Here is a 17,172-nt window from a genome sequence, read left to right as displayed (position 1 = left end):
AACTTATTTTCACACTTGGGGAGAATTATTGCAGGGTGGAATTAAATATGAGGTTGGAGATTTGCCTTTAGCCTTTCTGTCTAAAATTAAGTTGCTTTGAAGGCATCAGTAAAACTCTGCCCCAGAAAATTAGGTTATTCTAAGTTTTTACTTTTAAGTTGTGAATGTTAAGAGTTTCCAAAATATTTCCAAAGCCTTGCTGAGTTGTTCTCTTTCTTGAAAATCATGTTATACTCTGAGTTGTTTTCTCTTAGGTATCTGAACGTTTGAATCAGCCAGGAGTAGCCATAGGCTTGGCTTGGACTCCTTTAGGAGGTGAGATCATGTTTGTAGAAGCCAGCCAAATGGATGGTGAAGGTCAGCTTACTCTAACTGGACAGCTGGGGGATGTCATGAAGGAGTCGGCACATCTTGCAATTAGCTGGCTGCGTAGCAATGCAAAGAAATACCAGCTAACTAATGGTATGTGAAAAACACAAAACAAGAATGTTGGTATGAGCCTAATGCAACATAGAGATGAATACCTGTTGTAACCTCTCAGCAAAGAGATGCATATAAGCAATTGTTTTAATTCCTATGCAAAGCTTATGATATTTCTGTGATGACCCAAAATATACCATTATATTTTTCAATAATGAATTATAATAACAAAAAGGTTGCTGATTTACATGAAAAGTTGTCTTATTTAATTGATTATCTAAAACACATTAGGACAATTATATTTACCTTAAAGGAGAAATAGGCTCCTCTCTACACTATGCTGAAAATGAGACCAGCAAAAAAACACCAGCCACAAATCGTTCTTTTGTGGTTTCTCCTCTGCCTGCTGATGGTTAGCCAGGTCTGGCTACAGCTGAGGATTCAGCCCAGTGTTGTATTTTGTTAAGTTATTTAAGGAATTTAAGGAAACTTAATTTATTTAAGGAAACTTTAGATGTTTAAAATTCTATCCATTTTAAATTTCTAATTTGCTTTTCATCATTAAACTATTTGCTTACTTTCTGGTTCTCTGTCAGCAACCCAGTGCTATGGTATTTGAGAGTTAAATGTCTCCGGGCAGTGTTTATTTTTCAGAAATAACACTTTTTGTTCTATAAAATAAAGAAACCATTTCTATAAAAAGTAGGTTTCTTTTAAAAAACTTTTGTTTAATAAGCCTTGTAGGCATAGACGTTTTCACTGGCTTTTTGGGCTGTACTAGAACTATTAAACTGTGAAGCACAAGCATCTTTTATCCATCAATAGCCTGAAAAAAGACTTTAGTATGAAAATGAGTTTTAAATCTTGTATGATTTAATCAAAAAAATCAAAAGTTCTAGAAGACTGCAGCATGGTTTGGTGATCTGTTGTTCTGGGGAGCTGAGTAGCCAAATAGTAAAAACCAACACAATAAACAGGACTAACAGACCTCCTGTTGGTAGTTTCAGCAGAGCGTCCAAGGACCAAATGAACAATTTCTGGCTTGGCTACAACACACAATCTTTAGAGGGTATATCAGGTAGAGTGGTAAATAGAAGCAGAGTTCTATGTGATAATAAGAGATGGTGTTCTGTGTCCTATACCAGAAGGGCAAGGGGAAAATGTAGACTTCATTCAGATCTTCATAAAGGGTGAGATTAGTTTACAGGTACACAAGCCATTTTCTCTGGAGTTGTGAAGTCTCTGGTCCATAGTTGAAAGATGGTTGTTGGGGTACAGATTATAGTCAAGGTTTATTTTGAACCTATAACTATTTCCAGAAATTATTAGTCCTTTACTGATTCCATGTTCTAGTTTCCTGACTTTTAAATGTTTGAGTTTTAACCAACGCTCTGAATTTCCTGACTTCTAAACATTTAAAAATTTTTGTAAGTAGAACTATTTACAATCTTAATTCATTCTTGATTATATTTTTTGTCTAGGAATTTAGTATCAGGGTGGATTGATTTATATGAAGGCAATTTAAATTAAGTGAAATGTCTCGATTTAAATGATTTTAATAATTTTTTCCATTTGTTCAGTTATTTTCTAAAACAAGGTGCTTTTTCTCATTAGTTGTTATAACCATTCAAACATGTTGATTTACAGCTAAGTAGAGCCTTTACACTAGATTTGGTACATTTTTTTTGCTAGCTAAGAGGATATGCTGTAACTATATACATTTATTTAAGCACTTTTATAGCTTAATATTTTCAGATTCTTATTAATTGTACAATTTTAGTATATTAGAAAAAGTGAATGATATATTATTGCTTATATATTAGATAATTAACTTTATGTTCATGGTTTGTGTTGCGCTGAATTAGAATGGTAACTGGAATTTAATTAAACACAGAACAGGACAGAATTTATTTTTATTAAACAAAACAACCTTAACTGTTTTGGACACACAAATTTCTCTTCTCAAAAGGTAGTACACATCTACAGCTAAATGATTTGTTATTAAACAGAGGTATTACTTTAGTCAGTGAATTAAACTGATTGTTTCAAGTCAGCCTGGGAAAATTTTCAAATATGCCTAAATGAAAGTGACTGGAGCTGGAGTTCCTACTTGCCTATGTTTCTTGAAAATGAAACAGTCTTCTAAGTTATTTAGGCTGTCCTTCAAACTTTTAAAACTAGCAGATGTCATGCCCTCCCTCATTTTTATTGATTGGAAGTGAAAAAGGAGTGATTTTCTTACTTTTTCAACTTCCAATTGATTTTTCAACTTTGAATAAATGAAGAAAATATTCTTTTTGTGCCTGCAGAAGAGGCTATTGCTGTCAAAAGCTGGTTTTGCGCTTCAACAAACTCTGGTTCCAGGTGCTTTGCTAGTGACTTTCTTTTATATTGTGAAATAAGCCAATCAGAGCTCAGGTAGGGAGAAGCTATGAAATAGAAGGTTTAGACCACCCACGTAGGCTCAGTGGATGATCCTGATGAGATACATGAAAGTGTCGCTCGGAGTCAGAGGCCAGGTCCCACTGCCTGTGATGACTTTGCCAGTCTCTTGAACCCAGTGGCACAGTCCCTGGGTACCCCACAGGATCAAGCCCTTACTATGATATATGGCTATTATGCAATTTATAATGCTTGACCTCAAAAGTTAGATATTTTACCCCTGATTAATTCTTTATATAGAAAATCAGCCTTTAACTCAAAATTTTTGATGAAAGCTCATGGATTCAGTATATTTATTTCTACTTAAGTGTTTTAAGAGATTGTAATAAGTTTAGGCCTTAAAAATATCCAGGTTTTTTTTCCAGAAAATCCTAGATTTTTATCCAGTTTAATATAGATAGCAAGCCACCTTTGGCCTAGGAAAGTTTAGATTTTTGTGGGGCAATGTAGTGTTTTCACTGGGGGGGGGGGGGTGTTTTCAGGGTGCTCCCCCCCCCCCCATTTTTAAGTATACTGTTTTCATATATTGCATTTGCTAAGAATTCTAGTTCTCCCGTGGCCTTTTTAGAACAAAGACCAGGAACAACACAGGTTTGAATTTTCCACATTCAAAACCATTCTCTTTTTTCTTTAAGCTTCTGGAAGTTTTGATCTCCTTGACAACACCGACATCCATCTGCACTTCCCAGCTGGAGCCGTCACAAAAGATGGACCATCTGCTGGAGTTACCATAGTAACCTGTCTTGCCTCACTTTTCAGTGGGCGGCTGGTGCGTTCAGATGTAGCAATGACTGGAGAAATTACACTAAGAGGCCTTGTTCTTCCAGTAAGTCTCATTTGGAAAAGTTAACCTATATTAAGATAGCACTGTGGGTTTTTTCCTCTTTATGGCCCCCTCTGTAAGATGAAGTAGTAATTTTCTTCATAGTTACTTACCCAGGTGTAAACCTTGTTATCTTGCTACAGTTCATTCCTGGACATTGTCTTTCAGTATAATTAGCACAGATGCATAGAAAAGTCCTAGTTCACATCCAGATGTACACTATGAAAGTTACCTGATTTTATGCAATTTGCATGAAAAACTTGTTAGTATATGGGTGATTATTTTCAGTGGAACAGATAACTTTGATTTATTATTTTTACAAGTACACATTTCCTTTTCTAATACTACCTAAAATTCATAATATCCATTTACATTTCCTACATGTGTGTTGCAAATTAAAAAGCTTTAGTTCCTGGGGGGAAAAAAAATCAAATTATTGCTATTGACAGGGTGTTTTTATTATTGTAGTCCATGGAGAGAGGATTAGACTCCGGTGATAATAGCATACAGTTTATTTGTACAATTAGCATAAAATATGCAGATGTGCTATGGGTACGGGCAGAAGTTCAACCTAAACCACAAATGTTTTTCTTCCCCCCTAGTGTTGAGTACAGTGTAGGTAAAATCTGGCTTTAGTCAAGCCCTAAGCTCTTTATGAACATAATTATAGCAACTATGTGTAAAGAATGAAGTTAAGTTGGCTGTAATTTAGTTATAGATCTGTACTGCTCAATGTGAGAACAGTATTTTTCACAATTTAAAAATGACCTTAAAACATGCAATTAGGAGGGCAGAGCAAAAACATCCATTATGTGTTGTTTTTTTGTATTATCATAGTACTTTGGAGCTCTAGTCCCCACTGTACAAACAGAACAAAAAGACATTTGCTGCTCCAAAGATCTTACATAAGATCTAACCATAAGACAAAACACAACAGGTGGATACAGACAGACGGATGGGAATTCAAGGAAATAATGAGGCAATATTGGTCAGCATGAGAGGTTGTAGTCTCAGCACACAAGCAGCCTAATCATGGTTAAGTTTTATAGGCATCAGAGAGCTAGAGGGATTTGAATTAGGATAATGAGTGGAGTATATTTGTGGCTATTTAGGGAGAGCACCTCCAAGCATGAGGGGCAGCATCAAAAAAGCCACAAAACAAGTAGGTAATGGAGGCTGGCGTCGTGGGCTGATCAGAGCTAGGAGTTGACATCTCAGAAGAGGTAATAGGGTGGGGGACATGTTGTGAAGGGCTTTGAAAGTGAAGACAAGCCACTTATGTATGTTGGACATGTGACAGGCTAAGAGAATGATCTTTATAGCAGCATTCTGAGTGGATATGACCAGGGCAACACTGCATTTGTCAAGGCTCGCACTCGAGAAGAGGGTGTTGCAGCAATTCAGGTATGTCATCGTAGGCTTAATTCAGATTACTAAATTGAATAGGGTTGTTGCACCTTAAATAACATGAGACATCTGGCACAGTATAACTGTTTTTTTGGCCAGTTCATTAAGTGCAGACCACAAACACATGCCCATATTAACTGTTTTTGAGAAATAACTACCCTTTCTGAAAACTGGCTCGAGGGTCCAGAATACTGCTGACACTCACATGAGCATCCCGTTGAATTCAAAAGGACTTCACATAGTAGGACGCCTTATGGCAGATTGTGAGAGTTAGCAAGACAGGACCCTGTTTTTATTGTGTGAAAAGCAGGATTGTGTTTGGTTTTATTTTGGTATTAAAAATACAGAATACTAATTTTACACTCTCCTAACTCTGCTTCATCATAGCAAAAGGAAGCTCTCTCCTGTCTCCTTCTCAAGGACTTGCATTAGTTTAGGATTTATAAGACTGCCAACCTAAGTCCATTCTTTGTTTTCACTTTCCCATATGGAATACTTTATTTTTTAACTTTTTCCTAAGCAAAGAATGGCCTGTTAAAAAACCCATTGATTTGTATCCAAGGAATACTCTTTAATGCCTTATCCTTAACTGCTATAAGTTAAAGAAGCTCATTGACATCAACAGAACCACATCAATTTACAGCAGCTGAGGATCTGGCTTCTTAATTCCAGTAACAACTTCAACTAACACATTTGGAGCATTTCAGAAAAGCTATTCGTCAAGTCCTTATGTTTGCTGTTATGGAAGGAAAGACAGATAATTGCCTACATTACTTGTATATACAAATTCCTAAGATTATATGCACATGAACTTGTTTGACATCAGACCTATGACTTGCACACAAAACAATTTAAATACTTATGCTGTGGTGTGTTTAGAATGGTAATCCATGTATTCCACTGTTTTTTATGTCATCTTCCTTGCTAACTGTGGTGATTGTCAGAGATATTTGACTATAATGGCAAAGTTACATTTTCAATAGAAACTTCAGTTAATTTCAGTTTTGGCTAACAATGGCTAACCTTTACTTCAGAATGGTAGTTTGAACTGTACCTTATCTTGGTACTAACTATTATAGTATTTATGGTGCTGCTTTGTACTGAGCAAGTAAATTTCTAGATATCAGACTTTGTCATTTACAGAGAAAAAAAGTAGCTAATGTTTCTTCTCACCGAATAGTATGAGTAGCATGGTGGTAGAATTTGAGAGAGAACACTTACAAATAAACTTCCGTTGCTCTATAAGAGCATCACTGTAATCTATGAAAACATCTCCCAGATGTTACAAGATACTAGATCACATATCACTAGAGTTGGTCTAAAATTAAAATTTCTGTCACGCAGGAAATTGATATTTTGATGCTTTTTTCTTTCAGGACAAAGTCAAAATATCCAAACTTTTCACAGAATAGAAAGTTATGAAAAATTCTGGTTTGGTTTGTCAAAATATTGACAATTCTGATAGTAGTTTGTAGTGTCAGTGTAGCTGTCTTGGTCCCAGGTATTAGAAAAAGAAGGTGGGCGAGGTAATATCTTTTATTGGACCAACTTCTGATGGAGAAAGATGAGCTTACATAGAGCTCTTCTTCCTTTCCCAGACCTGAAGAGCTGTGTGTAAGCTTATCAAAAATCTTATCTCTTTGGCTAATGGAAGTTGGTCCAATAAAAGATATTAGCTCTCCTAGTTTTGATAGTTGACATTTTCCTTTGTTTGTTGAACCAGATCTATATTTTCTTTTGGATTGGTTTTACTTTGTGTCTCCCTGAGCAGCCAGTCTCCTCTTCACATGATGCGCTACAGCTGTTCAACCAGAAGGGAGATGCCAGAGTCTTTCCTTGGGACAGGGAAAGGCTCCAGATGCTCTCTGTGGTGAGGAAAGGCCCCTGCAGTGGGACACAATACTGCCCAAAATAGCAGTGTAAACAGGGGAGGCATAGCATAAGGTTCTGATGTGTCTACTTGACTAAGCAGTGCGATGCTGCCATTTATACCTGTGCTAGGGGTGTATATACGTATTCTACATGTCACCAAAAGGAGAATGCACCATAGACGTACCTTATAGATCAGTAGTGGGCAACTGCGGCCCGCACCACTTCCCGCTGGCGGCCCACCAGCAGATTACCCTGATGGGCTACGTGCGGGCCACAGGTTGCCCACCAGTTATAGATCAACATTCTTGGAAGATGAACAGGGATTGTGGAAGTTCAGTTTTTAGAATGGTGCTTTACTGATGAAGCTTGGAACTTTTTTTATCTTCTGATTTGCTTTTTAGTGGATTTCTCAATTTTAGCTTCTGGGACTTTTTGGTTGGTTGCTTTCCTATAAAATACAGGATGTAAAACCATATCAAAGCATCTTGATTTGGATGTTTAATATTTTTTTTTTTTAGATTGCTTTAAACATTAACCTAGTTGCCATGAATAGGTTGGAGGGGTGGGGTGAGGGAGAGAACTATGAAATACTTGTAATCAAAAGAAAACCGAACTCATAATTCACATCTTTTGCATTTCACTACAAACTCAAAATGAACCTGGTTCTTTGTTGGGGGCATGTACATATACACATTTCCATAGGAAAATAGGCCTCTTTGAAAAGCAAAGTTAGTTTTGCATTAGTCTTAAAACTTGCTTACTTTGGATGGTGAAGTGTCCGTTTCTGTAAATTTTGCAGGTGGGAATAGAGGTGAAATTATGAGGTTTATACAGCTCCAGACAGGAGACTTAAAAAGGGGGAGTGCTGCTCTTAAACAGTCATACAAAAAGGATTTTCAAAACCACATGCCAAAGTGACATAGTAGCACAACAGTCTTGTGATGTGTACTCCTCAGACTACGGTGCTTTTGAAAATCCAATCCAAGATTTCTCCATTCTGCTATGCTAATTAGTTTATTTTCATGAACCAAGAAAATACACCACCACCACCACCCTCTTACATCTCATTTAAACATTAATTGGGCCCTTTTTCAATAAATGGTGATTTCTGTCCTGCTTACGTGGATGTTATTTCATGACTCTATAGTTGTAGGATTTCATACTGTGACAGAAATAATTTTATAAATTTTAATCTAGTAACCTGTTAGTGAATCAGAATGATCCCTCTTTGGATTCTGTGAACAAACTGCATTAAACATATAGAGAGGCTACCTATTTTGTCGCCAAGTATAGAGATTCACAGTTATAGTGGATGCTTGGCTGTATTTTGAATATGCTACAGTACGTATTTTCAACTGCTTGAAAAGCATAGCTGTATGCATAAGCATTTTTTTGGTAGGTTTTTTTGCTTTTGTATAAGGATAATTTTTAAAATAAAGGCTTGTCTACATGGCACACACTAACTTGTCATGTAGACAAGCCCTGAGTAAGCTGTAGAGAGAGGCAGATACACCTGAAACAAACAGTGGCCTTTCTTTCCATTGTTAATGTTACTAAGATACACAGTGCTTTACCACGCATAGAAAAGAACAGCCAGAGATTGGAGGGTCCAGCAGGGCACAGCCAAGCCTTGTGTTACCTTAAAATGGGAATCATAAGAGAGACCGATGCCTTTTTAGAAGTGTTTTTTCCTATGTTGATGGGTGCAAGGATATATATGAGGGTAAGAGATTAATGAGATCTCATGTTTGAGATTCTTGCAGCTATGCAGCTGGAATCTTTGTGGACCCAATGAGGTTTTTTCCTCTTACACTAATCATATTATATTTCCCATTCTAGCAGTTTAAGACTAATAAATGCCTGTTGGCAACCTTTTTAGCTCATATGGGTAAGGCAAACACTTCCAAATTTACCTTCTCCTAAAAAGTGATTTAGGAGAAAAACATTCCATTAAAAGTATGTCCATGCAGTTTAAGCTCTCAGTATGATGAATTATGGATGCACATCTGGAATCCTGTTTTGTTCACTTAATATTTAATTCAAAATACCTCTTGTGACTGCTTTGCTGAAAGCATCATAACTAAATAACTTCTTTTTAAATTGTGTGGTTTTTAATAGGTTGGGGGAATTAAGGACAAAGTCCTAGCAGCCCATAGAGCTGGACTGAAGAGAATTATCATTCCTCAAAGAAATGAAAAAGACCTTGAAGAGATTGCAATGAACGTGCGGCAGGATTTGAATTTTGTTATGGCAAGCTGCCTGGATGAAGTTCTGAATGCAGCTTTCGATGGGGGATTTTCAATCAAGACTGGACTTGAGCGCTTGAATAGTAAACTTTAAGCGGATTGGGTGAGATATCCTGTACATCAACATTAAACTCTCATTCAACTGTCAGATGGTAAAAACGTGACCTGCAGTGATACAAAACATGAGGGCAAGCATTGAGGCCTCACTGTGATGTGCTGTGCCGTGCCACCCATTAAAAGTTAAGGCTTGACTTTCAGTGGGGCCCCAACTCCAGTTCTACTTGACTATTAATAATAGAAAGTGTTCCTGCAACTTTATATGCGCCAATTTACCAAACACATTTTATATATACCAGTTCTATCAGCAGCATGTACAGGTATTAATGGAGGAGAGTACACATACCTGCTTGCACACCCAAGCAGAGACCAAGAGTGTGAAGATTAGGGATATATTTTTTGAAAGCACCTAACCCCGTTACACACTTTTGCTCTAGATACTTCATGTCTCCGATGCTCTAGTTTTGTTACTACTGTATACAGATGGGTTTAATGATAGCTCTAGTGATCAGGCAACAGATTTGTGTTACATGAAGTTTAATATGGATAACTTATATAATTAAAATAAATGCACTGAGCTCATCTGAAAAACTCAGTGAATACGGCTTACTTTCCCAGCAAAAAAGTTGAAGTGCATTAATGTTTTGTCTAAAAATCTTGCAAATATGCGTTTGTTAAAATATTACAAAACAAGAATTTCAGAGTTGTTTCACATTTCTTGTTTAAAAAATGTAAAGCATGAGTCTCCATAACCACCTTCATTATGCTCAGATACCATTGCTCGTGTCCTGTATTCCCTATTTTGTTCATTTTTGGCTCAAGGCCTTATTTTAAAGTGCCTAATCTTAATGGTCAGTGGTGTATTTTTTAACACACCCAGCTGATATTTAAACTAACTTGCAAAAAGCTAGGAAATATTTGATATGATGCATTTGTGGACCTCACGCTAAAACTTTCCAATAGGTAAAATTTCAGGTCTCTTACATTAGGTATGGGAGAAGAGTGGTTAAAATTTGACTTAAGACCCATCTCTTCCTTAACTAGAGAGAAATTAGTTTCTCACCTTAAATCAGCACAAATATTTAATACACATATCTGTGATAAATGAAATGGAGTTGTGTTGGGGGAGGTGCTCATAGATGTGGAATAAAATACAAGATTTCACAAACCGGAGTTAGTCAAAATGCACAAATATTCACCCAGTGAATGCCACCAAAACTACTCCTTCACAACAGGAAAAAAGATAGGAGCTTAACTCTAAAAGCAGGTCAGGAAAAGAGAAGACTTGTGGGAGAGTATATAGCATATTGGAAAACACAAATATTGATTAATCACTTCTGTGAAGCATGTCTTATCCCCATTTTAATGGATAAATGATATCTGCCTGAGAAGTGGTGTCCAGCACATTATGCATAAGGTTCTGAGCCTGGCTTTGCCACTGAATGGTAGGACAGTTAAGCAGATTAAACATCTGAACCTATTTTCCCCTTGTGAAAAAGAGTTATGATTATCATCTCTCACAGGAATGTCATGAGGTATAAAATGTTTGAGAGTTACCTTTAAGAATAAAACAAGGATCAAGTCATTGAAGCCACCCAGTGCAGCAGAGCCAGGAGTGGAATTTGACTTCCTGATTTACATCACTGATTTTTCCACTAGACTGTTCTCTCCTCTTTATGGTCTTATTCTGATGAGGACATTGATCAGGCCATGCAGAGCACTTTCAGCTTCAAAGTACTAATAGTCACTAACACCAACATATAGGCTGTTTTTTAAGCCTTCACTAGATACCATACTTGAATGGAGGCTTTCTCACACTAATACTGGGGCAGGCAAACTACGGCCCACATCAGACCATTTAATCCAGCCCTCAGCACCTGCTGGGGAACAGGGTCAGGGGTTTGCCCTGCTCTGGCTGGGGGCCAGGGGCTTTCCCTGCTGCTGTGGTTCCTGGCCAAAGGGAGCTGCAGGGATGGCGCCTGAGGACAGGGCACAAGAGCTGCCTGGAGGGGGGACATGCTTCTGGGAGCTGCTTTGCAGTAAGCGCTGCCCAGAGCCCCCTTGTGTAACCCAAGCCCCTCACCCCCAGTTTCATAAGCATTCATGGCTCACCATACAATTTCCATACCCAGATGTGGCCCCCAAGCCAGAAAGTTTGCCCACCCCTGCACTAATACCTATTCACACATTCAAAATTGTGTACATGCTAGTGGAGAGAAGGGTGAGTCCCCACTGGAAATTATGGCCTCTTAATTAATGCAGAGTTTTGGAAGAGGATGTTAGAGGATTCTTAAAATATGCAAAGATTCTTAATTTTTTTCTCCCAACACTTTAGTATTTGACTTCATTCTCTCCTGGAATTTCTAAAACCATGCTCTTCTGGCAAGAGCAGCAGTCATGAGAAATTTGACAAATCAGATGAGTTTTTAAAAAGGTAGGTTTTTTTGCATGGGGAGGGACAAAAGTCAGGTTTATACAAAGAAAGACTCCTTAAGTCTCCCTTGTGGAAAAACTGGATGCTCAAATGAAAAAAGGGAACATTTTGATTTGGTGTTTTAAAAGCTCCAAAATTCAATTAGTAGTTGTTGTATAAACACTTCAGAACAAGAGTATAGAAAAAGTATACCCTTAATTGTCAAATTCTAGTTTCTTTTGTAAAGAATCATATTAGTCTCTTAACCTCATGTATTTTTCCACCCTCTTATATGACAGCTGTACTTTAAGCTACCAACTTCAGTCTACACATGTGTTTTAAATTATGGGGATGATTATTATATTCTGTGAATAGGAGTCTCAATGTTATTTTCCTTATGTTAGGTCATGAAGAAAGATTAAAGTCTTGTAGTAATGCTGATCTTTAACTTAATTTTTCAGTTTGGTATTCGATTAATAAAGGTTTGACCACTTCTTGCAAGCTAGTTCTACTAATGAATGACTGGTTTTGAAATATACCACCACTGCTCATAAAATTGTAACAAGGTAAGAGACTTCAAGACAAATGGGGGTCTGCTAAAACAAATTTGTGAAGGGATGGTGGTAACTATACCATAATAGGAAATCACAATGAAGCATACAGTATAAAATATTTTGCTTCAACTGGCTTCTGTAAATGTAGAAAGAGGTCTGTTAAACCTTCTGTAGGTCATAGTAGGACTAATCCTACATTTGTTCAGTGGCATTCTTAGAACTGATCCATTAATTATATTAAAAAGTATAAAATCCCTTTCTTCAGAAGGCTTCATCTTCCCTTGTCATGTAAAGGGCCCACAATACAAGCTTTCAAATATAGCCTTAAAAAACCGAGGCTAAAGAGTGTTTATGGCATCTTTATACTAAGACAAATATGACAGTTTCTCCTTACCTGTAAACTTCCAGAACAGGAAGGTCCATCATTCGAGTTATTTCCTGGGTATGAGTGAGCCCTCAGAAGTGCACTGGAATGCTCTGCAAAGCAGGAAAGTGCCAAAAATTGCTAGAAGATTCTTCCAGTGAGAGTTGAGGTATGTGAAGTGCTAAGTATTATAAACATGTAAATAGCTAACATCACCACATCAATAATGGACACCAATAAACAAAAAAAACTCTGCCACCTTTACCATTTTTTAGTGCTAAGTAGTCCTGCGGCTTGTAGCCTTCTACACAGGACAGGCAGGAAACTGAAAGCTTCCTACTCTCAGCTGCTCCTTTTTCACATGGAGGGACAAGGCAGTAGCCCTTACCTGGTAGTGAGAGGAGCAGCAGGAAATCAGAAGACATAGGAGCTTTCTATTTAAACAAGCATGGTTTTTTCCATGAGAAGGTGGGTACATAGCTTCTACACGGGATGGATATATTTTTTGTGACTGGTTGATTTATATAGAAAGTGCTTATTTCTAATAAGGGACTACAGAGTTCTATCAGCTTCCACAGCAACAGGCCACTGAGGTGCTGTCCACACAGAGCCTAGTGATCCAACCCCCTGCGCACTGTACTTGTTTCACAGATGCACTCAATTTGTAAAACTACATTTAGAATTGCCCAGCAGAAATTCTGTACACAGATTACATTTGTATAGTTTATGCTGAACTGCAAGTGCATTCATTTTCATTGAACTTGGTAGAAGTACGTACTGCATTTTTCAGAAATAAGCAGGGAGGGACTGGGACCTAGAAGGTGGTTGAACACAAGTTCCTTTTTTTTGGTGCTTTACAGATGAAAGTCCTTTATACTAATACTGAAGATTTTAAACAAACACTAATCATAGCCTTTAATATCTAAATAGCTGAATACACTGAGGTTATACATAACACCACCTTTACCTGTCCACTTTTCTGCATTAAGGACACTTTATTTTATTTATTGCTGTTCCTGCTTTTACTATTCTTGACACAAACAGTAAAGGCCTTCCAAAGTCACAACTTACATTCATTAAATAACACCCCAATGAAGTTGTAATTGATATTCAAATGCTGGCTATTAGTAGTGTGGTGTAGGGTCTAATGCCATTTTGAGAACCTTCTACTTTGACTATACACACAGACTAAGAGAACCAGGCTTGCAAAGCTGCAGTTGCTGATCCTTCCCTCTGCCCACAAATATTTTTCTTAAGTAGATGGCCCAGCACAGTATGAAGCAATTAAATTTTATTCAGAATAGCTTTGAAAAGATAAATTCATTATACTAAACAGAACTATATTATGAATTCATCTGGATAACACTTTGAATTACAGTAGTTTCAATTATAGGAATGTTATGGGCAACTCTGTATAACAGACATATCACTGTGCATAGTGCAAACAATAACTTTTAACATCTTAAATAACCAAATGCATGCAAGGAATGTCTGAACAGAGAAACATTGAATGTTAACGCTCCCATTTGACTTCCCAAAGCCTATGCACCTGCAATTTGTTTTTATTAATGGCAGTAACACACACACAAACAGGTATTTGGATTGAGGATAAATTGTTTGACAGTTTACTCTTGAAGTATATTAAAAAATATAGAGAAGAATCTTCATTATTTTAAATAAAGATAATTGAGTACACTTTTTCCACTAGAATAAAGTAAACTTTTCTAATATAAATAGTCACTGCTAATACGACATTTCCAGGCATTTTAAATACCACTAATTTTAGATCTGGTGGTAGCTAGTACAACCGATATTTAATATAGATCATTAATGTCTTACTGCGTAAGAGTAAAAAAAAAAAAAAAGTTTAGTCTACACTTTGTCTTTGATGAGCATGTTTTAACCATTCAATCTGATGAATGACATTAAATGTTGGGGGGAAGGGGGAGATAAAGTCTGAAAGTAACTAACTACACTATAGCATACATTGTGTTTACAGTTAATGTAAAATCTTTTAAAAGCGCCCATTGGTATGAGCAACTGTTTATGGGGAGTACTGCAAGCTCACCTTTCAAGTCTATCTTAAACTAGACTCAATTCTGAACAGTCCCAAACCATAAACCAAGTTAGTATTAAGCCTCTAAGACCCTCATGTCCTGTTTACCTATTAAAAGTACAAGCAGCAGCATCTATTTTATGAAAGTGCTACACTTATGCTGACATACTCTTCTAAAGTCACTCTATCTTTAGTTCAAGGAAGTTAAATCATTGTGCCAGAAAAATACAGATGAACATCTCTTTACAGTTTCCCATCATGTTATGCTTTTTGGTGCACAGTGGTGTATCCTATTATTCTTATATATTTTAAGAACCTTGGCCTTATTTTCAAACTATTGTGTTAGCATTTCTGAAGTTATTCTGTTAACTAAACCCAAAAACACAATTGTATGTATGACACTGAAAATTGTCTTTTAAATGTTCGAGTCCTAGATTCCCTCCCAACATAAAACTGCACCCTTCCCTGAAATTCAGAGGTGAATTTAAGAATTGCACCACAGATGCCCACCCTATTTTTTTGTAATCCTTCCTCCTCCCCTCCCAGCTTAAATGTATGAATTTTGCAAGCTGAAGCATATGCATAAAATGAGCATGTGTACCGTTCACCCCTACTCAGCATATAGTGCCACAGAGGAGAGGGTGTTCTCTTCCACCACCCATGTGGGACATGTATAGGCTGCACAATGAGAGCTCTATTAAGAGGCAAGCTGGGGTGACTTTGAATGGGATGGGACACTGCTGGATTCACCATCCAAGCCGCAGGCTGCATGTTGTGCTCTAACCTCCCTGGACTACGCCAGCAAGGTCTGCCTGGGACAGTTGGAGCACAACATGCAGTCAGTGGCTTGAGCAGTGAATCCAGCTTCCCAAACCCCACTGGTAATCACCACTGCAGAGTCCACAGGGGAGAGAACTATGACCAAGAGCAAGGACAAGGACCATCACTGGCCAGGGTAACTCAGAGCTGTAGAAAGCATAGAAGGGCAAATTTCCTGTTGTCATTTCCCTCAGGGTAGGGGTTGCAATGCTCCTTGGCCAAATCAGGAGAAGGAAAGAGAGGATCCAGCTCCTGTAGCATGCATTACAAGCATTCAAGGTGCTACTATGCACCCCACCCCATGTGTATTTGGCTTTGCACCTTTGCTCCAAGCAAATGCTCTAATTCCTGTTTGTTTTTTTTAAATAATTATCCCTAAAAGTCTCAAAGCAAGGTTGACATTTCTGTAATTAGAGTATCCCATGTATATAGCCCAATGAATATGTGTAAAGTGGGTGTAATTTGCAGCAAACAACTAAGCAGGAGTGTAAAATGTAGCTGCCTTTTTACTTTCAACTACTGGCTAGGTGGTATGTGGAAGCATTCACTGCTGCTGCCTATCCCGGACTACTGTGACCAAATTGGTAAAATGGGGTAGCTGGTTGTTGAATGTTGTGTTTGGACAACTTAAAATATAAAAATAAACTAGGAAGTTTAATACCTTGTTTCCTTAATAGCAAGAAAAGTAATTGCAAATAAAAATCAAAGTCACAACCACCTAAAGTAACCTGCATTAAAAATAAATGACATTTTATTACACAGATCAGGAATACTTAAAAATCATAGTTCTGACTCACCAATTAAAGAGACTTCCACTAACTTAAAACAACGAAAGCTTTTATGGATTCCATTACAAGATCTGAGAAGGTATTAGAATCAACCAAACATACAACTATCTCCTCAGTTCCAGCCATATCATCACATAGCACTTTTAATATCTAAGGAAGTTACCATTTCTTAAAATACAGAAAACATCCTAACTCACTCATTTTAGGCAAGCCTCAAATCTATGTATTTTAATAGGAGTTAATCTACTACTCAAACTAAAGTCTGGATGTAAAATTAGTCCACACTATTTATCAACAGCCTCTGAAAGAATTAGAATTGAAATGCAAGTTTCAATAATGAGAAACCACACATTTAAATAAAGTCTTAATTTCAAACCTACCAGCCACTAGCTTGTAACTGCTGTAGCCAAACATCTCATGGTATAGCAAAAACAAAATTGGGGTAAATGTAGGTAAGATTAAATAGGCTGCATTTAGAAAACTGACACAGCAAGTATTCCACTAGAGATCAAAGAAGAAATGAGATGCCAGTATATTTCTTAAGTTTTTAATCCTCTTGAACAGTGCACCATCACAGTTTTTTAAAAAAGTTTCTGAAGCTTACTTCAACTATATAAAATGAACTATTTCTGCACTGGCTTGTCTATAAACGTCTATACTGGTTCACATTCCTTATCTGTATGCCTACTTGCCCCATCAGGCTAAAATGTGTAATCACTGCACCAAAAATAATTCAATGAGTTGTCTTAACATAGATCAATTTCTGACAAAGTTAGACAATATATAGTAAATAAACTGTATTTTAATGTTATACAAAAAGTAGCTAATATTCATCCTACTTCTCCCAACAGCATATGTTCACAATTACCAAGTTTGGCAAAGAGATACCTTTAAAGTAGTTTGAGATTTAA

The 17,172-nt window shown here is 37.1% G+C and overlaps 1 protein-coding gene across 1 annotated transcript in view; it reads left to right on the top strand.

Moving 5' to 3' along the window:
• Positions 1-12,185, top strand: part of LONP2 (lon peptidase 2, peroxisomal) — an 89,620-nt gene extending 77,435 nt beyond the window's left edge. The window contains exons 13-15 of the mRNA XM_037877847.2: positions 255-462; positions 3,498-3,688; positions 9,083-12,185. Coding sequence (XP_037733775.1) covers positions 255-462; positions 3,498-3,688; positions 9,083-9,304 — 621 coding nt within the window. The 3' untranslated portion in view covers positions 9,305-12,185. The remainder of the gene's footprint in view (positions 1-254; positions 463-3,497; positions 3,689-9,082) is intronic.
• Positions 12,186-17,172: the final 4,987 nt, after the last annotated feature.

This window comes from Chelonia mydas, chromosome 12 (assembly GCF_015237465.2).
Source record: "Chelonia mydas isolate rCheMyd1 chromosome 12, rCheMyd1.pri.v2, whole genome shotgun sequence".
NCBI classification, from domain to species: Eukaryota; Metazoa; Chordata; order Testudines; family Cheloniidae; genus Chelonia; species Chelonia mydas.
Note: the sequence above shows the minus strand (reverse complement) of the source record. Positions and strands in the feature narration are given on the sequence as shown.